General features: G+C 48.4%; 1 protein-coding gene across 1 annotated transcript in view; it reads left to right on the top strand.

Annotated features, from left to right (window-relative positions):
• The window catches only part of NPSR1 (neuropeptide S receptor 1), a 77,511-nt gene that overhangs the window by 33,343 nt on the left and 16,456 nt on the right, over positions 1-27,712 (top strand). Inside the window, exons 3-5 of the mRNA XM_054384954.1 lie at positions 11,562-11,665; positions 12,436-12,529; positions 20,520-20,721. Of these exons, the coding sequence (XP_054240929.1) occupies positions 11,562-11,665; positions 12,436-12,529; positions 20,520-20,721 (400 nt within the window). The remainder of the gene's footprint in view (positions 1-11,561; positions 11,666-12,435; positions 12,530-20,519; positions 20,722-27,712) is intronic.

The raw sequence follows: 27,712 nt of genomic DNA, 5'->3' as shown, positions 1-27,712 counted from the left end.
ACAGCACATTAGAAGTATTGAAGCACTTCAGCTTGTGTAGTTTAGAAGTTATGAGCATAAAGGGCATTTGCCTTTTAATAATGTTTTGCTGAGCTGCCTGAGTGGTTCACAAGCAGTTCAACATCCCCTGCTGCATACCATTACTGCTGGTTTCTACAAGACTGCTTGGGAAATGCAACAAAGCAAATGACTCTGATCAAAGTGAAATTGCAATACACAACTGCCTGCCCAGGAGGGCTCTACCCAGTTGATACAAAAAGGCTGGGGAAAAGTGGATTCAACAAGATCCATCAGAAAAAACCCAAACCCAGGCTTCCCACACCATACCTTCTGCAGGTAGGATTTTAGCTAACTCTGTGCTTCACTGACAGGGTTTATAATGGCCACAGAAATTTGAGAGAGGCTGGAAAAAGGAAATGGTTTGGATTTTGAGTTTTCTTTGTTTTGCTTTGAATCACAGAATCATAGAATCAGTCAGGGTTGGAAGGGACCACAAGGATCAGCCAGTTCCAGCCCCCTGCCATGGGCAGGGACACCTCACACTAGATCAGCCTGGCCAGAGCCTCATCCAGCCTGGCTGCAAACACCTCCAGGGATGGAGCCTCAACCACCTCCCTGGACAACCCATTCCAGGCTCTCACCACTCTCATGGGGAAGAACTTCTTCCTCATGTCCAGTCTGAATCTCCCCACTTCCAGCTTTATTCCATTCCCCTCAGTCCTGTCACTACCTGAGATCCTAAAAAGTCCCTCCCCAGCTTTCTTGTAGTCCCCTTCAGATGCTGGAAGGCCACAAGAAGGTCACCTTGGAGCCTTCTCCTCTCCAGACTGAACAGCCCCAACTCTTTCAGTCTGTCCTCATAGGAGAGGTGCTCCAGCCCTCTGCTCATCCTCGTGGCCCTTCTCTGGACACCCTCCAGCATGTCCATATCCCTCTTGTAATAGAGGCTCCAGAACTGGATGCAGTACTCCAGGTGGGGTCTCACCAGAGCTGAGCAGAGGGGGAGAATCACCTCCCTTGACCTGCTGGCCACACTTCTCCTGATGCAGCCCAGGCTCTGCTTGGCTTTCTGGGCTGCAAGTGCACATTGACAGCTCCTGTTGAGCTTCTCATCCACCAGCACCCCCAAGTCCCTCTCCTCAGGGCTGCTCTCCAGCCAGTCCCTGCCCAGCCTGGATTTGTGCTTGGGATTGCCTCGACCCAGCTGCAGGACCCTGCCCTTGGTCTTGTTGAACCTCCTGAGGTTGGTTTGTGCTCACCTCTCCAGCCTGTCCAGGTCCCTCTGGATGGATCCCTTCCCTCCAGCCTGTCTGCTGCACCACACAGCTTGGTGTCATCAGCAAACTTGCTGAGGGTGCACTCAATGCCTCTGTCCATGGCACCCACAAAGATGTTGAACAAGCCTGGTCCCTTTGCTTTGCTTTGGTTTTCTTGAAGCTCTCTGTGTGCAGCTAGTGTCACAAAGGAGATATTTTGCTCTTCCTCAGAACTAATTTGATCATCCTGAATGGTTACATATGGGTGGGCTGCCTGCTCTTGCAAGAGAGCTTTTTATGCATTTTCCGGTTGTGTTACCAAATCCTTCACCACCCACTCCTGAGCGTATCAAATGCATTTTCAAGTGTGTGCTGTGGCAGGTTAGCTTTGTTTCCAGCAAACAATGTTTCCATAATGCATTTATTACTTCTTTTTCTTCTTAATGCTTTGCAGAAAATGTTCTGGAGAAGATAGTGATGGTCTAAATTCAGCCAGCTGCTGGATTTATGCAGTGGCTTATCTCCTTCTACCTAAGAGCTTGATGAAAATACTCACATTGCTTTTTCTTTGACCATTCTTAGCTCCAGTGTGTAAAGCCTTTCACACAGACTTCTCTGTGCAGTTGCTTTCCAGCAGGCCAACCCCTACCCTCTACTGGTACATGAGGTTTTTCCTCCCCAGGTGCAAACCTACTGTACCTCTTCTTGTTGAACTTCATTAGGTTCCACTCCACCCAACTCTCCAGCACTCTCTTTATTTCTGTTAGTATCATTCTTTGAGAAAACCTTTAAGCCTGTCTGGCCAAGCATTGCTCCTGTTCAATAGCTCTTTGCACAAGTGACTTTCTTTTAAGCAGCCGATTTGTTTTGGAGAAGGCAGAGTGCAAGGAGGACATTTGTTGGGTTTATATAGGTGGACCACTAGACGTGTGGACCACAAGATGGATAAAGAACTGGCTTGGTGGTTGCACCCAAAGAGTGGCTGTCAATGGCTCCATGTCCCAGTGGAGGCCAGGGACAAGCAGAGTCCCTCAGGGCTCAGTCCTGGGACCAGTCTTGTTCAACATCTTTGTTGGTGCCATGGACAGAGGCATTGAGTGCACCCTCAGCAAGTTTGCTGATGACACCAAGCTGTGTGGTGCAGCAGACAGGCTGGAGGGAAGGGATCCATCCAGAGGGACCTGGACAGGCTGGAGAGGTGAGCACAAGCCAACCTCATGAGGTTCAACAAGACCAAGTGCAGGGTCCTGTATGTGGGTCGAGGCAATCCCAAGCACAAATCCAGGCTGGGCAGGGACTGGCTGGAGAGCAGCCCTGAGGAGAGGGACTTGGGGGTGCTGGTGGATGAGAAGCTCAACAGGAGCTGTCAATGTGCACTTGCAGCCCAGAAAGCCAAGCAGAGCCTGGGCTGCATCAGGAGAAGTGTGGCCAGCAGGGCAAGGGAGGTGATTCTCCCCCTCTGCTCAGCTCTGGTGAGACCCCACCTGGAGTACTGCATCCAGGTCTGGAGCCTCTGTTACAAGAAGGTTATGGAGATGCTGGAAGGTGTCCAGAGAAGGGCCACCAGGATGAGCAGAGGGCTGGAGCACCTCTCCTATGAGGACAGACTGAGAGAGTTGGGGCTGTTCAGTCTGGAGAAGAGAAGGCTCCAAGGTGACCTTCTTGTGGCCTTCCAGGATCTGAAGGGGGCTACAAGAAAGCTGGGGAGGGACTTTTGAGGGTGTCAGTAATGATAGGAAGGGGGGCGTGGGGGGGGGGGGGGTGGAACAGAAGTACAAATGAGTAGATTCAGATTGGATGTTAGGAAGAAATTCTTCCCCATGAGGGTGGTGAGACACTGGCACAGGTTGCCCACGGAGGTGGTGGAAGCCTCATCCCTGGAAGTTTCTAAGGCCAGGCTGGATGTGGCTGTGAGCAACCTGCTGTAGTGTGAGGTGTCCCTGCCCATGGCAGGGGGGTTGGAACTGGCTGATCCTTGTGGTCCCTTCCAACCCTGACTGATTCCATGATTCCATGATTCTATATTCCCCTCACAGATGACTCCCCCAGTGTGGCACAGGGAGACACAAGAGGTAGGAGGTGAACTCAGGGTTTTCTTTGGGGTCCCAGAGCAGAAAGCAGGCATAAGGAAAGCTCATGTTTTGCTAACCTTTCCTGTGCTCTGGTGGTAACCCTGAACGTGCTTTGTAGCTGCAGTCAGCAGCCAATGGACCCAGCTGTGTGGTTTTTATATCAGCAGCAGTCAGCTTTTGCTCTCTCAATTTGTGTCCATTTATAGGAAGGCTTAATTCTTGTTTTGACAGCTACAGAATTGTTCTGTGGTCCTGAAGGACTGATTATGTTTTTCCTACCTCCAGCCTGTTTCAGACATTTAAATCCTCATGACAGTTGTGCTCTGTTTGGTTTTGTTTCCAGTAAAAGGTGCTTGGCAGCCAGTCTCTATAATCCCAGGGGTCCAGCATCTCTGCATTAAGAGGAGAAGTGGATTTCTTTCCAAGCTGTCTCTAAATTCTATAGATTCCTGCTTGATTCCCTGCTGGGATGATTGTCATCTGACAGAGACATTTTAGTTTCTCTGTGTAAGACACAGACTTCTGTTGGTAAATGGATGTAGATTTGTGGTGTTTCCTACATTTTTTCCTTGTATGCTGATGGTAGTGTTGAAATTGCATGACCACAGAAGGGTTGAGGTTGGAAGAGACCTTTGGGATCATCATGTCCAACCACTCACTTAGAGCTCACAGTCCCACCACTACTGCTAAACTACTCCCTCTAAACCACGTTCCTAAGCACCACATCTCCACAACTCTTAAATACCACCAGGGATGGTGACTCCACCACCTCCCTGGGTAGCCTGCTCCAGTGTCTCTGAGAACCCTTCCTGTGAAGAACTTTTTCCTGTTATCCAACCTGAACCTTCCTTGGCACAAGTTGAGGCTGTTTCCTCTTGCCCTGACACTTGCTGCATGTGAGAAAAGACTGACCCCCCATCTCACTCCAACCTCCTTTGAGATAGCTGTAGAGAGCAATGAGGTCTCCCCTCAGCATCCTCTTCTCCAGTTCCTTCAGCTGCTCCTCAAGAGAGCCTTCACCAGCTTTGGTGCCCTTCTCTGGGCACACTCCACCACCTCAATGTCCTTCTTGTAGTGAGGGGCCCAAAATTGAACCCAGTATTCAAGGCGTGGCCTTAGCAGGGGGACAATCACATCCCTAGACCTGCTGCTCACAGTGCCTAATGGTCTAAATCCTGCAGGAATCTGAGTCTTGGATAGAGGCACTTGGAGTAAAGACTCCTCCAGGAAGAGCTGAGAAGGAAGCTGAGCATGCTGCAGCAGTGTGGCCAACCTGACTGTGTTTTACTCTGAATCATCACTTGAGGTCTCATTAGCTCCTCTTACACCACAGGACTTGAAGCTTTTGATATCAGATGTACAAATGCACCATGAACACCTTGTAGCCCAGTGTTTCTAATTGCAGTCGAACGGAAATGCTGTTGGAAAGAGCTTTTGCACATACTAAAAAGCACTGGGGGGAAAGAGCTGCATTTAGAAGGTTGGGATCTTTTTTCCCTATCCCCTTCTTGCAGTGGTATTGGTTTATTAGCTTGAGTTAGGCTGTGTTAGTGCCACCAATGACAGAACACTTTTTCTACCCCCTCCCTCAGCGTTCCAAAGGGTTGCAGGACAAAACAGCAACATTTTCATGTTGGGCCTGCCCCCCTTCTGCTGTGTACAACTCACAAGCATGTGTTTCCCAGCTCTTCTGCAGAGAGTCACTTCCTTTGACTCCATTGCCTAGCTGGTTACCAAATGTTTACAGAGGTCTAGCAGGATTTATGGACTTCAGATCAAAGACATCCCACATGGCACTGCAGAGACTTGGTTGTTCTACTAGGACCAAATGCTTAGAAGTTTATTTTGGCCAGTAAGATCAGCCCAGTTGCAGGACTCAGATCCAGACCACATGTAATGAAATCTTCAGGCTGTTCTGCCACTGCAGTATCTTGAATGGAAAGCAGCTCAGCATGCAGTTGCAGGTGCTGCCTTTCCCCTGTGATGACTTCACACGGCAGTTCTCCAGCCACTCTTACCAGTATGCTTTTGCTCATGCCCCCAGCAAAGAGCAGGGGAGACATGGCAGGTACACACATGGGAAGGAGTGGTGGGCTACTGTCCTGTAATTGCAAACATGGCCAAGACTTGAGCTTGGAAAGCATGGAAATCTGATTTACCCTTTGCTAAGAGGGAGGGAAAAGGGCTTTATTCTCACCAATTCAACCTAAAGTATCTGGATCAACAACAACTGAGCCAGCTAAGACAGGATTGTAATAAGCACAAGTGACTGTGGTGACCAGAAGGCCTGAATTCTTCCTGGTTTCAGTCCAACTCCCAGATTGGAAGAGACCTCAAGGATCATCTGGTCCAACCTTTCTTGGCAAAAGCAGAGTCTAGCCATGATGGCCAAGAACCCTGTCCAGCTGAATTCTGCAAGTGTCCAATGCTGGGGACTCCACCACTTCTCTGAAGAGATGATTTCAATGGCTGATCATCTTCATTGTGAAAACCTCTCCTCTTGTGTCCAGTCAGAACATTCCAGGAGTGACTTGCACCCATCAGTCATTATTTAGCCACTTGTCCTGTCACCCAGTGAATCCTAGGTCTCCAGCACTGCGGGTAGCAGTGGTTGTGGCTGGTGAAAACGTGATGGTCACAGCAAACAGGAAAGTTGTCCCTGCAAGCAGAATGATGTGTGAGAGCCTCCAGGGCTAGAAACCATCAGGAGAAGAGATGGTCCCCAGCAAACTCTCCAGTTCATAGTTTATAGTATGGAAACCTTCTGAACTGCAGCAACAAAAAAATCTCTCTGTGATGGCACAGGTTTGTTGAATGAGAATAGTCCTGCAGCTGCTGATGTTTCAGGTATGCACAACTCAGGTGTTTGAGTCCCATTTCAAAACCTACAGCCAGAGGACTCAATAAAACAGGAACCTTAACTCTGGATTTTCCAGGTGTGCTCTTACCTGTTGTGCAAACAGCTGCTGAAAGCTTTTGTCCACGCTTCAATCCTCAGTGTGAAACTGCATTCAGCTGATTCTAGATGATCTGCTCAGGAAAAAAAAAAAAATTAAAATCTCCTTTTACATAGAAATTCCCATTAAGCAACTGCACACAGCAAGAGAATATTTGATCTAGCAGACCATGCTTTCATCTCTATGTAAGTAATACAAGATGGTCCTAACATTCAAAATTATCATTGACTTCCCCTTCCCCTGCACAGGCTCCCTAAGGGGAGCTGCCACTCTCAAACCAGAGTGTCAGCAGAGGGCTGAAGAAAGGATTTGTGATATAGGCTAGTTTTACAAGAAAACAATTCTCCAATCAGTTATCACAGAATTAAGCAGGTTGGAAAAGACCTTCAAGATCATCGAGGCCAACCTATCACCCAACAGCATCTCATCAACCAGACCATGGCACTGAGTGCCTCATCCAGGCTTATTTTAAACACATCCAGGGATGGTGACTCCACCACCTCCCTGGGCAGCATATTCCAATGGCCAATCTCTCTTTCTGGGAAGAATTTCTTCCTAACATCCAGCCCAAACCTCCTCTGCACAGCTTGAGACTGTGTCCTCTTGTTCTGGTGCTGGGTGCCTGGGAGAAGAGCCCAACCCCCACCTGGCTACAGCCTCCCTTCAGGTAGTTGTAGAGAGCAATGAAGTCTCCCCTGAGCCTCCTCTTCTCCAGGCTAAACACCCCCAGCTCCCTCAGCCTCTCCTCACAGGGCTGTGCTCCAGACCCCTCCCCAGCTTTGTTGCCCTTCTCTGGACACATTCCAGCATCTCAACATCTTTCTTGAACTGAAGAGCCCAGAACTGGACACAGGACTCTAGGTGTGGCTGAGTACCCTGAGTGCCCTGAGTACAGGGCAGAATGACTTCCCTGCTCCTGCTGGCCACACTATTCCTGATGCAGGCCAGGATGCCATTGGCCTTCTTGGCCACCTGGGCACACTGCTGGCTCATGTTCAGCTGCTGTCAACCAGCACCCCCAGGTCCCTTTCTGGCTGGCTGCACTCCTGCCACCCTGTCCCCAGCCTGTAGTGCAGGGGCCAGTTGTTGGTGTGGATGGCCTGGTATGCTAAGGCAGCTCCTTCTCCTTGCTCAGCCTCCACTGCCTTTGATGTGCTGCTGCTGTTTGTCCCAGTTGTGCTCACCTGAGGCTGCCACACTCCCTCCTGCAGCACCACTGGGTCAGCCCAGTTCCCTGTGCCTCTCATATCCCCACAGCAAGACTAGAATGGGATGGGATGGAATGGTAGGAAGAGATTTATTAGTAAAGGCAAATTAAACCAAACTTTACTGCTCTTGTCCTGGTTTGAGCTAGAACAGAACTGATTCTGTTCAATGATTTTAGTTTCCAGCTCAGGCTGTTCTCAAGCGATGACACTGCCTGAAGTTAAAGAGATGTCTTCAGAAGCAATGTCTGCTTCCAGAAGTGATAAGACTTGATGGTTATAGTTACTGCCAAGGACTGGGCTGCAGGAAGGCACATTCTGTCATGGAGACCAAGGTCACTGCTCAATCTTGTGTGGTGTCTTCAGTGGAAAGCCCAGACTAAGGGAAGAATGGAAGTGAGGAGCTGCAGGGATGTCTGTGGGAGGGAGGGCAGTTCCTCCTGTGCCTGTCCTCAAGCCAACATGCCACATCAGGAGCCTTAAGTACAATTACACTTAAATTGCTTTTAAATACATTTAAATTGTTACAGACCCTCAGGTCTGTAACAGAATCAGCTAGGGGCTGGACTAACTTGCAAGACAAGTTCAGGGCACCGACTCCCATTAGCTGACAGCACATCAGGTGTGATACAGAGCAGCAAGGGCTGCCTCAGCACTTCAGAAATCACAGACAGGGCCTCACTGCTGCAGTGGGGCAGTGTTGTCTTTTCTGGGTTAAGAGCCTATCGCTCTGCTGCAGGCAGGTGTTAGTGAACTGCTGCTTCTGCTGCTTCCAGGGGCAGGGGGAGATGACCACAGTGCACACAGGTGAGGTTCAGCAGAAAGGGAGTGATGTGAAATGCTCAGCCCTGAGGAGCACCTCCTGTCCTGCCTCTCAAAATGTTGCTGTTGTGCTGCCCAATGCAGTTTGGTGCTGTCACCAAAGCAGAACAAAACATCCCTTGTTAAAATGGAGTCATTCTGTAAGTGACATGAGAAGAGGGATGGAATTCCAGGGAGAGGCACAGCTTCACCACAGTCATGGATCACCTAATAGGACTGTTCTCATCAAGAAAAAAATTGCTCAAACTGCAGCTGAGATGATGTGTGGAGCTTTTTAACCCACCACAGTCTACCAGCAATCTGCTCTCCACTTCTGACAGAAAAGACTTTCAGCATCTTTAAGGTGAGGGTCTTAAGGGAAGAGTGGTGTCAGTGCTAATAATCAGATGGTGGAGATAACTTCTTGCAGAGTTGATAGCATAGATTTGTGTCTTAACCTCCTCAGTTATAAAGGAAGAAATAACATGAACCACAGAATCAGCCAGGTTGGAAAATCATCAAGTCCAGCTGATCACCCAGACCATGGGACTAAGTGCCTCATCCAGGCTTTTCTTAAACACCTCCAGGGATTTCAACCCCACCACCTCCCTGGGCAGCACATTCCAAAGGCCAGTCTCTCTTTCTGGGAAGAACTTCTTTCTAAGATCAAGCCTAAACTTCCCCCTGCAAAGCTTGAGACTGTGTCACAGTCTCACAGTGTATAAGAGGTTGGAAGGGACCTCCAGAGATCATTGGATCCAACCCCCCTGCCAGAGCAGGATCACTTAGGGTAGTCCACACAGGAATTCATCCAGGTGGGTTTGGAAAGTTTCCAGAGAAGGAGACTCCACAACCCCCCTGGGCAGCCTGTTCCAGGGCTCTGTCACCCTCACTGGAAAGAAGTTTCTCCTTGTGTTGAGGTGAAATCTTCTCTGTTCTAGTTTGAACCCCTTGTTCCTTGTCTTATCACTGTGAACCATCCAAAAGAGCCTGGCCCCCTCCACTTGACCCCCACCCCTCAGCTATTGATAGACATTGATCAGATCCCTCTCAGTCTTCTCTTCTCCAGACTAAACAGCCCCAGGGATCTCAGTCTCAACTGTGTCCTCTTGTTCTGCTGCTGGTTGCCTGGGAGAAGAGACCAACCCCCACCTGGCTACAACCTTCCTTCAGGTAGTTGTAGAGGGCAATAAGATCCCTCCTGAGCCTCCTCGCCTCAAGTCTGCACAAGGTGCATCCCTTTGGGAGTATCATCAAGTCCATGAATTTCTATGAACAGATTAGCTGAGACAGCTGTAAACTGTCTCTATCCCCATACCAGATCACCAGAATATAATGTACATGGAGTGGAATTCCTTCCTGGCCAGTTTAGGGTCACCTGTCCTGTGAAGAGAAAGCTCCTTCCCCTGTGGCTGCTCTGTCACCAGCCAGTGAAGTGGAGGCCATCCACTGGCTAACAAACCTTGCTCCCTGTGTGAACTAAAAAGCCAACGTGGGCGGATGCTGGAAGTGCACTTCTGGGCCTTCTCGAATTGCTTAAAGCTAGCAGGCAGCTCTGCAGACAGCATGCTGCAAACCACCAGGACACTGGCCCATCTCTGAGGTCGACTGCAGGATGCACCTCCAAAGCACTCTCTGAATGCACTAGAGAGGGATGGCAAAAAAGCATTGAGAAGAGGGAAATGAAGGGACAGCTGAGGTGCCCTCCCTTCTCCTTCCCTCTCCTCCTGAGAGGACTGAGCTAAGAAGAAGGGGAGGTTGGCCCTCACATCCTGGTTCTTCAGAGGGAAGCTGAACCTCCATTTATGACTTGCTTGGCTGATGCTCAGACCATCATGAGCTGGAGGATGCCCTGAGGTGAAGCTCTCTTGATGTGTATTACTTTGAACCAATGAATATTTCATTACTGGAGAGAGAGAGAGAGCCTATGAGTCAATAATTCAGGAGTAAGGGGATGGGTTGGAACCACTGCTGGAGGATGCATGTCACTTTTTGAAACACTTCAATTGCATGGTTTCTCTGAAACCTACCTTCATTATATGCACCTACAATCTTTTCAGTGAAGCCTTAAAGCCACTTATACACAGCAGAGGAACAGTCACCTCTTGGCCCATCAATCTAATCAATGGGCAACACTCAGCATTCAAACCAGGACTTACACAGATTCACAGAATTGTCAGGGTTGGAAGGGACCTCAAGGATCATCCAGTTCCAACTCCCCTGCCATGGGCAGGGACACCTCACACTACAGCAGGTTACTCACAGCCACATCCAGCCTGGCTGCAAAAACCTCCAGGCAGGAGGCTTCCACCACCTCCCTGGGCAACCTGTGCCAGTGTCTCACCACCCTCATGGGGAAGAACTTCCTCCTAACATCCAATCTGAATCTACCCACTTCTACTTTTGTTCCATTCCCCCCCATCACTATCTAACACCCTAACAAGTCCCTCCCCAGCTTTCTTGTAGCCCCCTTCAGACACTGGAAGGCCACAATAAGGTCTCCTGGGAGCCTTTTCTTCTCCAGACTGAATAGTTGCAAATCCCTCAGCCTGTCCTCATAGGAGAGGAGCTCCAGCCCTCTGCTCTTCCTCGTGGTTTTTCCCTGCGTTGGGCAGGTATGAGAGCAGACATCACACAAGTGCTGGTAGAAGAAGCCTTCTGGAGGTTACCTCTCATCCAACCTCCCTCTGGAGGCAGGGAAAGGGAGAAAACAGGGTTGGGAAAGATCAGGATACGAAAGAGTAAACCAGAAAGAACTGAACAATAAAATGATAAGGAGGGAAGCAACTCAGTTGCATGCAACAGCAATGATGTTCTTGCTCTAATTTCGTTTTGACCTGTGCCTTGAAGATAGAAAGGAGAGAGATGACTGAAGAAAAAGAGGAGATCAAAGACTGAAGAACGAGAAGAGATAAAGGATTGAAAAAAAAAAGAGGACATAAAGGAGTACTGATAAAGCAAAAAGTAATCCTCATTTTCTAGTGAAGCAAAACAAGCATTAAGCTGAGATCTGTTTCCAGCTAGACAGATCTGGAATTTCTGGATTTTCAAAGAGGCTTAGAGGAAACTAATTTTGCTAAACCTGGTTTTTGGGTGGGTGTTTTTTTTCCTGGTTTTGGGGCTTTTTGGGGTGGTTTGGTTTGGTTAGGGTTTTGTGTGTGTGTTTGCTTTCTTTTTGTGGTTGCCCTCCGAACTGGGAGAGCTAGTACATCTCAAGAGCCTCACCTCATCTGCTTCTTTGAATGCTCCTTCAGGTCATTTTCTTTGCAGATTCCTTTACAGGACTCATCAACATCATGACTGACATCATTTGGCGCTACACCGGAGACTTCATGGCTCCTGACATCGTCTGCAGAGTCGTTCGCTACTTCCAGGTACAGAAACCTCAGGTTCCCTCCTGTGCCCAAGCTGGTGTGGCTTTGGGTCCCCACGGCAATAAACCCCAGCGGAGATGATGTAAAGGCAGCCTCAGGAGTGATAAATGCTGCAGGTGTTGGTTTAAAAATGAAGCACACTGAATTAAAGCACATTTGATCTCACATTTTGTGGACAAGAGAAAGGACCAAGATCTGGGTGAAAACAGGAAGTGTTTGGGGTCATTTTTACAGAAGCACAGAAACATTCAGGTTGGGAAAGAGCCCCAGGGTCACCACCAAGTCCAACCCAGAACCCTGCTCTACAAGGCTCACCCCTAAACCATAGCCCCCAGCACCACATCTAAACCACCTTTAAACACATCCAGGTTTGGGGACTCCACCACCTCCCTGGGCAGCCCATTCCAATCCCTGACCACTCTTGCTGGGAAAAAATTTTCCTACTGTCCAGTCTACACCTAGTCAATCATAGCTTGAGGCCATTCCCTCTTGTTCTATCACCAATTACCTGGGAGAAGAGACCAGCAGCAGCCTCTCTACAAACTCCTTTCAGGTAGTTGTAGACAGCAATGAGGTCTCCTCTCAGCCTCCTCTTCTCCAAACTAACCATCCCCAGCTCCTTCAGTTGCTCTTCATCAGAATCATTCTCCAGGCCCTTCCCCAGCTTTTTAAGTAGGAGTTTTCAAATATTCTTAGCCCAGTGCTCTTGCTGACATGATTTTCTGCACTAAGTGTGTCTCAGCTCTTGTCTTGTGCACTTTCTGCCACAGGTGGTCCTTCTCTACGCCTCAACTTACGTTCTCGTCTCATTGAGCATAGACCGATATCATGCCATAGTCTACCCAATGAAGTTCTTGCAAGGAGGTAGGAGAATTTCTGCACCTTGCTGTTTTTGTGGAGATTCTTCATTTTCACTGTAGTTTCCAAATTCTTAACCTTGTTGCCATGAATTATTCATCCCTGCCGCAGCAACATTTAGACTCCGCTCGAGTTTTCCAAATGGCAAAGGCTCTACGGTTCCCCAGGATTTATTAAGCTGCACTTGGCCCTCAGCAGGTTTTGTGAGCGTTGGGTTAGCAAAGAATGAAATGACATTTAAAAAGAAAAAAAGAATAAAAAAGGTCTAAGAGGTTTGGCATTATCTCCCAGCATTTGGTGAAGGTTGTTTAAGGGCAAAAGCCATGGCACAAGAGCTGTGCTGTCTGTTTGTTCACCCTGCAAAATAATTTGGGTAGAGGGTATGTGAGAATTCACATAGCAGTGGGATAAGAGGACTTCCAAAGCTAGAGCCTGCAAGTCTGAGCGTCTGTTGTTTCTGTTTATTTCTTCTATTTGTTGTTTTCACAGCACTCAAACATGTCCTGACTGCTCAGCAGCAAGACATACAAACCCATCCTTTCCTTCCTACAGAGCCCTAAAGGGGGATGTTAAGCACCTTGCACTGAGTGACTGAACAGCAATAGCAAGTGGGGAGGAAGGGGAACAGTTACAAGAACAATGAGGTCTGGAAGATGTGTTCTAACCAACAAATATCATTCTTGGGGTTGTGCAGGCTTTTGACAGCCTGCTCTGTTCAGAGGATCAGAGTGGTGGTCCTGGCTGGCCTTAATAACCTAGGATTCAACCACAGCCCAGGCAGTGCTGCAACTTTGGCAGATGTTAAGGCCTGAAAACTTCAGATCCTTGCATGAAGTTCAGTTTCAGACCAGTGGTTTTCAGACCAGGGACACTGATGTCGAAGGTTTTGTCAGGGGGCTTTGGGAGATGCAAAGTGCTCTGCTGCTGGGCTGTGGAGGGCTGACCAACCAGCTGAGCAGGGTGAGCTGGCAGATATACCTGCTGACTATTCTTCTTCTTCAGACATGGTACAGCAAAGGTGGCACTTGTTAAATTCCCCTCTGGGCTTAGTAAAGAGCTTGGTGGTTCATTTTTGCAAAGCACTTTGAAGTCAAAAAAGAAAAAAAGAGAAAAAGAAAAAGCAAGCAAACAACCAAATCATTTCAATTATGTATAAAAGTCTTTTCTTTTAAACTCTGTCTCATTTCCTATACCTGTATCACAAAACTTTTTCTTTCCTTTTTAAGATGCAGAAGAGGAGATACTGCACCCAGCCTGAGGGGCAGCAGAGCCACCAGCTGGGTGCAGTTCTGGGGTAGGAAGAAAAGCCAGGAGCAGAGATAAGACTGAGGGAGGTCTCCTGAGTCTGGCAAGGACTGGCTATCATAGAATAATTGTTTGGGTTGGAAGGGACCTTTAAAGGTCATCTAGTCCAACAACCCTGCAGTGGGCAGGGACACCTGCAACTAGATCAGGCTGCTCAGAGAGCCATCCAACCTAACCTGGAATATTTCTAGGGACAGGGTTTCTACCACCTCTCTGGGCAACCTGGGCCAGTGTTTCACCACCCTCACTGTAAATAATTTCTTCCTTCTCACCACCCTTACTGTAAATAATTTCTTCCTTCTGTCTAGTCTAAATCTCTCCTCTTTTAGTTTGAAACCATCAATCTTTCTCTTATCACAACAGTCCCTGCTAAAAAGATTGTCCCCACCTTTCTCACAGGCTCCCTTTAAGGGTTGAAAGGTCATCCTTTAAGCCTTCTCTTCTCCAGGCTGAACCCAGCTCTCTCAGCCTTTCTTCATAGCAGAGGAGTTCCAGCCAGGTTCAAAGGGAAGGAGGAGGTAGATGTAAATCCAAAAGAATAATCTGGAGAGGTATATTAACCACAGAAATTGCCTGGGATATTCACAAATATTCACATTTTTGACCCCAGGTGTTCCTAGCAGAGATGGGATACACCCATGGGCACTGAGAGACCTGGCAGATGAGGTTGCTAAACACCTCGCTAAGATATTCCAAAAGTCCTGGCAGTCTGGGGAAGTCCCCACTCACCAGACAAGGGGAAACATTACTCCCATTTGCAAAAAGGGTAAGAAGGAAGAACCAGGGAACTACAGGCCAGGCAGTCTCACCTCTGTGCCTGGTAAGATCATGGAGCAGATCCTCCTGGAGGCACTGCTGAGACAGAAGAATAGTGAAGAGGTGCTTGGGTACAGTCAGCATGGCTTCACCAAGGGCAAATCCTGCCTGACAAACCTGGTGGCCTTCTATGAAGAGCTGACAACATTAATAGATGAGGGGAGAGCAACTGATGGCATTGACCTGGAGCTGAGCAAAGCCTTCCACACTGACCCACACCACATCCTGGTCTCCAAACTGGTGACACAGGGGTTTGATGGGTGGACCACAAGATGGATAAAGAACTGGCTTGATGGCTGCACCCAAAGAGTGGCTGTCAATGGCTCCATGTCCCAGTGGAGGCCAGGGACAAGCAGAGTCCCTCAGGGCTCAGTCCTGGGACCAGTCTTGTTCAACATCTTTGTGGGTGCCATGGACAGAGGCATTGAGTGCACCCTCAGCAAGTTTGCTGATGACACCAAGCTGTGTGGTGCAGCAGACAGGCTGGAGGGAAGGGATCCATCCAGAGGGACCTGGACAGGCTGGAGAGGTGAGCACAAGCCAACCTCAGGAGGTTCAACAAGACCAAGTGCAGGGTCCTGTATCTGGGTCGAGGCAATCCCAAGCACAAATCCAGGCTGGGCAGGGACTGGCTGGAGAGCAGCCCTGAGGAGAGGGACTTGGGGTGCTGGTGGATGAGAAGCTCAACAGGAGCTGTCAATGTGCACTTGCAGCCCAGAAAGCCAAGCAGAGCCTGGGCTGCATCAGGAGAAGTGTGGCCAGAAGGTCAAGGGAGGTGATTCTCCCCCTCTGCTCAGATCTGCTGAGACCCCACCTGGAGTACTGCATCCAGTTCTGGAGCCTCTATTACAAGAGGGATATGGAGATGCTGGAAGGTGTCCAGAGAAGGGCCACGAGGATGAGCAGAGGGCTGGAGCTGCTCTTCTATGAGGACAGACTGAGAGAGTTGGGGCTGTTCAGTCTGGAGAAGAGAAGGCTCTGAGGTGACCTTCTTGTGGCCTTCCAGGATCTGAAGGGGACTACAAGAAAGCTGGGGAGGGACTTTTTAGGATATCAGGGAGTGATAGGACTAGGGGGAATGGAATAAAGCTGGAAGTGGGGAGATTCAGACTGGACATGAGGAAGAAGTTCTTCCCCATGAGAGTGGTGAGAGCCTGGAATGGGTTGTCCAGGGAGGTGGTTGAGGTTCCATCCCTGGAGGTGTTTGCAGCCAGGCTGGATGAGGCTCTGGCCAGCCTGATGTAGTGTGAGGTGTCCCTGCCCATGGCAGGGGGGTTGGAACTGGCTGATCCTTGTGGTCCCTTCCAACCCTGACTGATTCTATGATTCTGTGTTGTGTGGGTGGCTTTTGAAGTGCCCTGTTCTGCTGTTCTGCAGGGAGTGAACAAAGAGGTTCATAAAACTTTGCCATTGGTGAGGACACAGAGAAACTTAAAAAACAGTTCTGAGTCAGCTGGTGGCAAAATGAAACACTTGTCCCCCCAAATCCTTCAATCAAGAAATAAGAGCTGCTTCTCCTTTCCCAATTTCAAAAGAAATTGTTTCCATGTAGCTTTGAAATATAATTGAGGGGGGGAGAGGTGAAATGTTTTGTAAAAAATCAAACTTTTTGCTTTGAAAATGTGCAGAAATAATGCTTGCTAGTTTTTTAAATTGTGGTTTAATTACTAGCCTCAAGCCATGTTAATAAAACACTTGCATGGCTCCCAAGTAAGAAAACTTCAGCAGTTAAATATTTTATGCTCACTCTGTGAGTAGAGAAATGAGCACAGAAAGTGCAGGATGTGGGAAAATCAGAGATTAAAATCCCAATGCTTCTACTGTATCATAGAGTCATACAGTCATAGGATGGTTTGTCTTGGAAAGGACCTTTAAAGCTCATCTAGTCCAGCCTCCTACAGTGAGCAGGGATATCCCCACCTAGATCTCAGAGCCCCATCCAGCCTGACATGGAATGTGTCCAAGATTGGGACATCTACCACCTCTCTGGGCAGCCTGGGCCAGTGCTCCACCATCCCCACTGGAACAAATCTCTTCCTTCTAGCTGTTCTAAATCTCCCACATCCAAACCACCTTTAAACACATCCAGGGTTGGGGACTCAACCACCTCCCTGGGCAGCTCATTCCAATCCCTGACCACTCTTGCCCTGAAAAAATGTTCCCTACTGTCCAGTCTAAACCCACCCAGTGGCAGCCTGAGGCCATTCCCTCTTGTTCTGTCACTAATTACCTGGAAGAAGAGACCAGCAGCAGCCTCTCTACAATCTCCTTTCAGGTAGTTGTAGACAGCAATGAGGTCTCCTCTCAGCCTCCTCTTCTCCAAACTAACCATCCCCAGCTCCTTCAGTTGCTCTCCATCAGATTTATTCTCCAGGCCCTTCCCAGCTTCCTTGCCCTCCTCTGCCCTGGCTCCAGCACCTCCACATCTCTCTTGGATTGAGGTGCCCAAAACTGGACAGAGTACTCCAGGTGTGGCCTCCCCAGAGCTGAGTCCCAGGGGACAATCCCCTCCCTGCTCCTGCTGGACACAGCATTTCTGATCCCAGCCAGGATGCCTTTGGCTTTCTTGGCCACCTGGGCACACTGCTGGCTCCTGTTCAGCTGCTTGTCCATCAGCACCCCCAGGTGCCTTTTTGCCAGCAGCTTTCCAGCCACACTGCCCAAGCCTGTAGCATTGCTTGGGGTTGTTGTGACCCAAGGGTCATAACCTGGCACTTGGCCTTGTTGAAGGTCATCCTAGTAACGTTGGCCATGGAGCCAACAAACAAACCAACCAGCCTCAAGAAGCTGTAAACTGTCCCTTGGGTGGCTTTGCCCTGAACACAATGATCAAGTTCATCAGATCTATGGACTGCTGTGCTTTGGGAAAATTTACAGTTCTCCTTTGCCTCTACAATGTTTGTAGACTTAATCCAAGCCTTTTCCCTCACCTAGACATCCCCAGATTTCCCTGAAGCCCTAGATTAGCAGAGCTGGGTTTCACTGAGAGTACTTAGCATTTCAAAATGAGCAGGAAAAGTGAACATTTGCCACTGGAGTCTCATAAAGCACAAAATTACTTTTTGAATGTTTCTCTCTCACACTTTGAGGATTGCTCTTTGAGCTTCAAGGAGGAAAGCTGTCCTTCTTGATCTGCATAATTTAAAGGGCTTTTCTATTTCACACAAAACCTCAGGGATTTTGGTAGGGCAATAAAATATTTCCAAACCAAAGCTTTCCAGATCAAAAAAAAAAAAAAAAAAACCAAACCACAGCCAAAACCCTCTGTCCCCATCTGTTCATAGAATCACAGAATGGGAAGGGTTGGAGGGGACCTCTGGGGATGATCTAGTCCAACTCTTCTGATAAAGGAATTTTACCTGGAGCAGATGGCACAGGATGACACCCAGGAGGGTTTTGAATCCCTTGAGATAAAGAGAGAGACTCTCTCTGCACAGCCTGCTCCAGTGCTCTGTCACCCTCGCAGGAATGAAGCCTTTCTGTGTGTTTAGGTGGAACTTTCTGTGATCTAGTTCATGGCCATTGCCCCATGTCCTGTCACTGGGCACCACTGGCCCCATCTGTTTGACATCTACTCCACTCTGGTGAGACCCCACCTGGAATACTGCATCCAGGTCTGGAGCCTCTATTACAAGAGGGATATGGACTTGCTGGAAGGTGTCCACAGAAGGGCCATGAGGATGAGCAGAAGGCTGGAGCAGCTCTCCTATGAGGACAGACTGAGAGAGTTGGGGCTGTTCAGTCTGGAGAGGAGAAGGCTCCAGGGTGACCTTCTTGTGGCCTTCCAGGATCTGAAGGGGGCTACAAGAAAACTGGGGAGGGACTTTTTAGGATCTCAGGTAGTGACAGGACTGGGGGGAATGGAATAAAGCTGGAAGTGGGGAGATTCAGACTGGATATAAGGAAGAAGTTCTTCCCCATGAGAGTGGTGAGAGCCTGGAATGGGTTGTCCAGGGAGGTGGTTGAGGCCCCATCCCTGGAGGTGTTTGCAGCCAGGCTGGATGAGGCTCTGGCCAGGCTGCTGTAGTGTGAGGTGTCCCTGCCCATGGCAGGGGGGTTGGAACTAGATGATCCTTGTGGTCCCTTCCAACCCTGACTGATTCTATGATTCTCTGATTCTACCCTTTTTAGACACTGATAAGCACTGAGAAAATCCCCTCTCAGTCTTCTCTTTTCCTCAGCACTCCCAGCTTTTCATCTTCAGAGAGATCACAGAGTCAACCCATTTGGAAAAGACCTCAGAGATCATCAAGTCCAACGTATTACCTAATACCTAACTCCTCCTGACAACTAAGCCATGGCTCCAAGTGCCACATCCAAGCTTTTTTGTGAACCCCTCCAGGGATGGTGACTCTACCACCTCCCTGGGCAGCACATTCCAATGGCCAATTACTCCTCACCTCGAGCCTAAACTTCCCCTGCACAGCTTGAGACTGTGTCCTCTTGTTCTGCTGCTGGTTGCCTGGGAGAAGAGACCAACCCCCACCTGGCTACAGCCTCCTTTCAGGTAGTTGTAGAGAGCAATGAGGTCTCCCCTGAGCCTCCTCTTCTCTAGGCTAAACACCCCCAGCTGCCTCAACCTCTCCTCACAGGGTTGAAGTTCATTCCAGATGCTCCAGTTCCCTCATGATCTTTGTATCCCTCTGTTGGACTCTCTCCAGTAGTTCCTCCTGCAATCTGACTCAGGAAGAACAACTGAGAATCACATGTACTCCACAGGCTGGCCCTTTCCCTCCATGGTTTTCAGACAGAGCAACCTGGATTTTATCCAGAAGATGTGAGTGGTGAAAACAAAAGCCTTGGGGCTTTGCTGCAACCCACTGATTTTCACAAAATCCCGTGGCTGCCACAAGGCATCATTTGGTTTCCTACTTGTTTTCCCCACTTGGTAACAGAGGAAGCTAGAAGTCAAGGGGAAGCAGTAGCCCAAATCTGCCAACTGTTTTGGGTTCCCTCAGATCCTGTCCATCACCATGAGGTCCATCAAGGTCTCCCAGCAAATTTTGTGGCAGACAAACCAGGGCTGAGCACTTGAGCACCAGCCCACTATATCTTCTGCCCTGGCTCATTATTGGCAGTCCATCCTGAAAATGACTTGGGCTTATGTCCATCAAGAGGAGCTGGGTTTGGCCCTCACCATGACACAGGGAACTGCAGGAGATGCTCAGGCTCTCCAGGACCATGTTTCTTTGGGGCAGTAAAGTTGCAGCTGGAGTTAAAGACAGCTGCTTGCACAACTTTGTTCTGATCCTGAGTGAGGCATTTTCTCTTTTCTGATGGGAAATACTTTGCAAGCTTTCTCCCTTCAAGGTGCATAAAAATACTGAATTTCCATTGCAAAGAGGAACCTCCCTTCTGAGCACATCCAGTATGCTCTGATCTACTTTATAAGTAAAACCTTCCCAGTCTCATCCTTCTTCTCCTGACTATAGCACAAGGGCTCCTTCTTTTCTGTCTCTGTGTCCTTCTACTGACTGCCACTTGGCTGTGCCAGGCTAAGAGCATGCAGCAGGGCAGCCCTTTGGTCCTTTGCATTCACTCCTGCGCAGAGGAGCCCTTTACATTTCATTTTTCTGACTTGCTGACCCCTTCGGGTGCTTCTCTAGGAGTGTTCCACATGCAACGGGCATCTTTAACCTCTTTCAATAAAACCTGTGAAACACAAGCCCTTAACGAGATGGCTTTTTTAGCATGACAAAGAGTTGAAAGCCCCAAATCCCCATTCTCCTTCGCAGCCTTCTCAGCGCCGGCTGCAGCCCCTAATTCCCTTTCTTCACTCCGTTTCCTCTTTCTCCCTGCCTTTCTCTCAGTGCTGCAACCCGGGGTCGGTTGCAGCAGCACCCCATTAACACCTTCTGTTTGCTTTGTTGCACAGAAAGACAGGCAAAAGTTCTCATCGGAGTGGCCTGGAGCCTCTCTTTCCTCTTTTCCATCCCGACTCTGATTATTTTTGGGAAACGGCAGCTCTCCAACGGGGAAGTGCAGTGCTGGGCTCTCTGGCCTGATGACTCCTACTGGATACCCTACATGACAGTGGTGGCTTTCCTGGTCTACTTCATTCCTCTGATCATTATCAGGTAAGCCTGTGGTGAGTGTTGTCGAGTGTGCCATCAGCTTAATGCTTTCGTTTCTGCTCATTCATTGCATCCCCACACCTGCCTTGGAGCTGCCTGGGCTTTTAGCACATCATGCAGAGGTTGCTGTACTTGCCCCGTGTGTTCTCCACGTGGTATTAACAGCCAGAAGCATTTAGAATCATAGAATCAGTCAGGGTTGGAAGGGACCACAAGGATCATCTAGTTCCAACCCCCCTGCCATGGGCAGGGACACCTCAGCTCTGAAAAAAAAAAGGACTGAATCTCTTAAGCTTGTCCACTTATCTCCACAGCCTCAGGCTTGAAACATGTCCTGAGAAATCCAGTCTGAAGCTGTAGCTGTTATGACAAAACACAATTTTAGTGTAAGGACAGGAAACCACACTTAACACTGATTAAAATTAAATCGACTTAAAGTGCTCTCCAGCTCCATAGCACTAGAAGAATGTTTGTGCACCAGGATCAGAAAGAAATCTCCAAGCATTTCAAGCTGCCAACCACTCCTAAAATAGGAGCAAATAAAATTCTTCCTGTTTGGTAACAGGAAACCTAAGCTGCAAAAGTTTGAGACTCATTTGCCCAACACCACGAAGGTAATTTGCAACAGAACCTGTCTCAAACTGAGGTCAGCCACATCCCAGACTGTACTTAGTGATCAGTGACTTTCATTGCCTCCCTCTGAGGTGCTGCCATTAACTTCTGTTAAACGAAAGTTATCTAGCCATGAGGATCTACCAATGCAAAGTGCAAGAGGGATGAAGGCTCTTGAAAGGCTTTTGTCAGCAACTTGTCCTCTGAGCCTTTTCCTTTCTTTCCCTTGAGTTCTTTTTCAGTAGAAGGTTACAAGAGGATTTCAAGGAATCACAGAAACATTCAGGTTGGGAAAGAGCCTCAGGATCACCAAGGCCAACCCAGAACCCTATCCTACAAGGCTCACTCCTAAACCAGAGCCCCAAGCACCACATCCAAACCACCTTAAAACACAGCCAGGCTTGGGGACTCAACCACCTCCCTGGGCAGCTCATTCCAATCCCTGACAACTCTTGCTGGGAAAAATCTTTTGCTGCTGTCCAGTCTAAACCTACCCAGTTGCAGCTTGAGGCCATTCCCTCTTGTTCTGTCACTAATCACCTGTGAGAAGAGACCAGCAGCAGCCTCTCTACAATGTCCTTTCAAATAGTTGTAGAGAGCAATGAGGTCTCCCCTCCTCAGCCTCCTCTTTTTCTCAGTGTCTGTCCTGGTTTAGACTCAGCTGGCAGCTGACCCTCACCCAGGCACTCACACACTGCCCCTCTCCAACCTCCACTTCTAGGTGGGATGGGAAGGAAAACTGGGAGAAAAAGGCAAAGCCCCACAGGCTGAGATAAGGAGAGTTTAACAGAACACAAAGAGGGGAGGAACAACAGCAGTAACTCTGATGATATAATAGATGAAGAGAGTGATATAAAATGCTGTACTGACCATGCTGGGCTGACCATCCAGGTTGATCCTTCCCCATCACAGCCATCTGCTAACAACTCTCACCCCAGCCCAGCAGGCATGACTCAGTGTGGTATCAAATAATCCACTGCCTGCTTTTGCTGGCTCTCTTGACTGTGACCCCCTCCCAGCTTCTGCTGAAAGAATTAACCCATTCCTAGCCCAAACCAGGAAAATGCCCATCTCTTCTTCTTGGAGGCAAAGAAGACAATCTGGGGCTAACTTCCCCTCTTAATTTGGTGACATGCTGCTTGGGCTGTAAGAGAGGAGCTATGTTTGCATGTCCCTTGGACATCTCTCTTGGTCTGTTGATTCAGCAGGTGATGAGCTATGAGTTTCCATTAACTTCCTGCTCATTAGCACTCCAGGTGAGAGTGGGGTGAGGGAGATGATCCTTTCTAGGTGATGACAAGACTGGCCACATAAGCTAAATAGGAAACATCACCTCAGGGGTTTACTTCCTTTCCAGTTGAGTTCTGCCTGGAGGTTTCTTACTGTTTAATCATAGAGATGAAGTTCTGCAGCTTCTAGTGGAAAGGAGTTGGACTCAGTGATCTCTTGAGGTCCCTCCCAACCTCTGATGTACTGTGATATAACCTGATACTGTGAGCTTATCTCTGACAGAATCAAAACTATGTGGTGTTTGAACTCACCTAGCTGAGTTGCATCAGGTGAGGTTTGGGTTGGATGTTAGGATGTCATCAAGTCCAGCTGTTAACCCAGCACTGCCAAATCCACCACAAAACCCTGTCCCTCAGCACCACAGCTGCACTTCTTTTAAGTGACCCCAGGGATGGTGACTCCATCACTTCCCTGGGCAGCCTGTTCCAGAGCTTGACAACACTTTCAGTGAAGAAACTTTTCATGCTATCCCATCTAAACCTCCACAGGTGCAGCTTGAGGCTGTTTCCTCTTGTCCTATGGCTTGGAGGAAGAGACTGACCCCCACCTTGCCACAGCCTCCTTTTCTCCAGGCTAAAAAAGCTCAGTTCCCTCAGCCACACCTGGTAAAACTTGTTCTCTAGACCCCTCACCACCTTTGTTGCTCTTCTTTGGCCATTTTATCAGTCATCCCACAGGAGAATGAAACATCTCTTTCACACTCAACCTGACAGACTCACACACTTTCTGCTGCACCTCAGCCACATTTACGTGTCTGGCAAGAGGCAGCAAAGCTACACAGCAACAAATCTTTCAGAGCTACCGACATTGTGCTCCCCTCCTCCTTGCCAAAGGAAGAGATTCAAACCAGAGCAGCTCTGTGACTTGCTTTACAGCAAAACCCCAGAAGCAAGAAGGAGATGAAGACAGGAGGGGAAAGGGAAAGGCAATGAAAGTGGCATTTTGTGAGATTGACCTGACAGCTGAGGCATGAATAAAGCATCCTGGAGTTTTTGCAGCATTCACCTTAAATGGCTTTCACATGAGAAGGTTTATGGCAGAACAAGGAAGTTCAAATACTGACCTTGGAGTGATGCCTGTTGCCTGCCCAGACTTGCTCCTGCTTTTAGTGAACACTACTACAAATGCTCCCGTGGCCTTGCCAGCAGTAGTCATAGTTTTATGGGTCCTAAGTGATATCCAGCAGTGAGAGGAAGGAAGGGAGGTAGTGCAGGGAAGGGATTTTTTGTGTCCCTTTGTTTCTAGTTGATACTATTTTCTTCAAAACAGAATTATCTAAAAGCACATAAAAAGAGCATTATCATCAGGGCAAGGGCAGCAAAGACATCATGCACAGATGTCATGCAGTTTAGAAAGAGCTGGCTGGGGTTTTGGAACATTTTTTTTCCAAGCCTCAAGCATACAAGTGAAGGTTGCAACTTTGCAGCTGACTCATCTGTAGAACATCTGTCAGCATAGCCTCCCAGTGTGACATCTATTTCCTTAATGTTTTTTGGCAGTCTAGGAGGTTAGAGCTAATCCACCTGGTGTGGCTGCAGCATCTAAATAATCCAAGTAAGCAGTTTCATAGAGTCACAGAACTTGTTTGGGTTGGAAGAGACCTTTAAAGGTCATGCAGTCCAAACCCCCCTGCAGTGAGCAGGGACAGCTTCAATTAGATCAGGTTGCTCAGAGTTCTAACAACCTGACCTGGGCAGCCTGGGCCAGTGCCTCACCATCCTCACTGGAACAAATGTCTTCCTTCTAGCTATTCTAAATCTCCCTTCTTTTAGTTTAAAACCATCACCCCTTGTCCTGTCACAACAGGCACTGCTAAAAAGCCTGTTCTCATCTTTCTTAGGGGCTTCCTTTCAGTACTGTAGGGCTGCAATAAAGTCTCCCTGGAGTCTTTTCTTTTTCCATCCAGCTGCTGACCACTACACTCTGGATGAAGCCATCCAGTTGATTTGTTATCCATCACACAGTCCATCCATCACATCCATATCACAGATTCAGCCAGGTTGGAAGAGAATTCCAAGATCATCAAGTCCAGCTGATCACCCAACCCTATCTAATCACCCAGACCATGACACTAAGTGCCTCATCCAGCCTCTTCTTAAACACCTCCAGGGATGCTGACCCCACCACCTCCCTGGGCAGCACATTCCAGTGGCCAATCTCTCTTGCTGGGAAGAACTTCTTTCTAAGACCAAGCCTACACAGCTTGAGACTGTGTCCTCTTGTTCTGGTGCTGGGTGCCTGGGAGAAGAGACCAACCCCCACCTGGCTACAACCTCCCTTCAGGTAGTTGTAGACAGCAATGAGGTCTCCCCTGAGCCTCCTCTTCTCCAGGCTAAACACCCCCAGCTCCCTCAGCCTCTCCTCACAGGGCTGTGCTCCAGACCCCTCCCCAGCTTTGTTGCTCTTCTCTGGACACGTTCAAGCAACTCAACATCTTCCTTGAACCCAGGGGCCCAGAACTGGACACAGGACTCCAGGTATGGCCTAACCAGTGCTGAGTACAGGGCAGAATGACTTCCCTAGTTTGCAGCTAAAGGATGGCAGGAGTGGCTGTTCAGACCTGCAGGGACTCCCCTTTCCTGCAGGCATTTGGTTCCACCATGTCCTTTCAGAGGCACGGTAGGTCTGATGGCAAACAAGAGGCTGGCTCACAAGGGGCAGAGAGACCACATCCATTGTTGTTGTGCCAAAAGATGAGTTACCGGAGGGAAAGCTGTTACTCAGTACATGAAGGAAGGTAATTTGTGATTTCTTTTTTTTTTAACTGAATGTCCTTTGGTTGTGGAGAGAGGATCCATAAAGGTGAGACTGAAAAGGATCAGTATTGAAGAAGCAGCTGCAAATATGAACAAACCAGAAGCCAAGACAGCCACCAGAGCTGCTGGAGAAGCAGGGCATGGTGTGCAGAAGGAAAGAATGAGACTTCTCCTGCAAGCATTCATTTTGTTTGCACAGCTACTTGGTTTCCTCTGCCCAAACGCTCTGCCCTGGCCACATGGCAGGTGCCTGACGCAATGTGGGGCACTGGCTGGCAGAGTTAATTTTTAATTAGTTCTGCTGCCTGAATCTGCTGAAAACCTAACCTCTAGAGCAAAGCGGTTCACTGATGGCAGCACTTTTTCTGGCACATTTCATCCAAAGTGCATACAAAGGATAAAATTTTACTTCCCAGGTGCAGGACTGAATTCCACACCAGATAACTGCTCTGGCTGAGCGGTTTGCACTTGCTACAGCTCAGGTACCCTCAGCTTTTCAGCTTCTCTCATCCATCCTTCAGCTCTCAGCAGAGCTGATTTCACATCTTCCTGACACAGTCTTCAACTAACTCACAGGAGTTGTGTTATTCATAACACTGCAGCTCATGGAATGAATTATTTAGCTGAAAACCTTGTGCTCAGCGTGGAAAACCTTTCCACCCACAAGCTAATCTCCCCCCCCAGGTTTGGTAGGGGCTAGCCCTATAGATTCCAAACCAAACCAGGAGCTACAAGAAGAAGAAGAAGAAGAAAAACACAACCCAAGAAAAAAAAAAACAAAAAAAAACACCATGGTTTTTTTGACATAAATCTGAAGAAAAAAAAAAAACTGTCCACAGTACTACAACAGCCCTGAAAGACTTAACCATTAGGGAGGTCTGTTCCCAACCCACTTCTCTCCACAGCTGCAGAATCAGCAGTCAGTGGTTTTGTGGTGAGTTTCCTATCTGATTATAATACAAGACCTGAATAATGAGGAAAGAATGAAAAGCTGTGATTAGATTTTTTTTTTCCTAAGCCAAGCACGTGGTTATCTTTGAGAGCCAAGAAAAAGGCAGAAGATTTTGTTCCTTTCATGTAAAAGCTTCCCTCCTCCCTACCACCTTGGTACTGGACAGGGAGAGCCACAAATCCTGCCTCAGGTTCTTCTTTGCAGCCTGTTCTTTCCTCTTGCTTAGACTAATCTACCACTTTTTTTTTTTTTTCTGCAGCTGATGTTGTCAACCTACCAAAATGGCAGCAAAATTCAGAAAAAATAATTAGGAAGCCTGCAGTAACTAGTTCTCTCCTGTTGTGGCACAAGAGTCTTTAGCTGTAACCAAAGGCATTTCTCCTCTGCCAAGCTCAAAGAGTAGCTGTGATGGCTGAATACTTCTGGGGCATGGCTGAGCAGAGGTTAAACCTGGGACAAATCAAGATGACAGACTTCTCTTCAGCAAACATTTGCATCTGGCCTCCCCCTCAGGTCCTCTGATAGGGAGGGCAGGTGAGCTACTGGCTTTCTGCTTCCATATTGCTGCCCTGATATTCATATTCTACAGCATCACAGAATTATCAGGGTTGGAAATGACCTCAAGGGTCATCCAGTTCCAACCACCCTGCCATGAGTATCTTTTTTAGCTGTTATTCATGAGTACCAAATAGATTTGCTATATGGCAACCTGCTGCATGGGCATTTGCCTAATACAATCCCAAATTCCACTTAAAACCTCTTGCAAAATTTCCTCCTGAAGCACAGGGTGGGTGGAGGCGGGGAAGGGGGAAATATCCATCTGCTGTTCAAACTCAAAAGTCCAAGGAGAACATTTGCTTTGGAGCAGCAGAAAAAGAAGGGAAATAAAAAAACCCCAAACCCCCAGTTTTAGGCATCAGCCTGAAAGTGCCACAAGCAGCAAAAAAGGAAAACCATGGAACTGAAAAGAGGGCATTGCAATGAAACAAAACCTAGGTTGAGTGAAGGTGTTTCTCTTAATTAAATCACAGGCTCACAGAATGTTAGGGGTTGGAAGGGACCTCTGGAGAGCTTCCAGTCCAACCCCCCAGAGCAGAGCAGGACCAGAGAATCCAGCACAGGTCACACATCCAGACAGGGTTGGAAAGTCTCAGCATAGGAGACTCCACAACCTCACCTGGGTTTGAATCATGTTTTCACCAGCCTCAGGAGTATCTGCTTCCAAGGGCTGTGCTCTGCAGAGTTTGGAGAAGGGTGGTTAGCAGAAATGGTTATCAGATGAATGATTGCCCCTCAGCTATGCAAAGGACACACAGGTAGCCTTTTGCCTGCTTCCATTCAGCCAGCTCTTGCAGGGATCACAGGATGATAGGGGTTGGAAGGG

The sequence above is a fragment of the Indicator indicator genome, chromosome 11, assembly GCF_027791375.1.
Source record: "Indicator indicator isolate 239-I01 chromosome 11, UM_Iind_1.1, whole genome shotgun sequence".
Classification (NCBI taxonomy): Eukaryota; Metazoa; Chordata; class Aves; order Piciformes; family Indicatoridae; genus Indicator; species Indicator indicator.
Note: the sequence above shows the minus strand (reverse complement) of the source record. Positions and strands in the feature narration are given on the sequence as shown.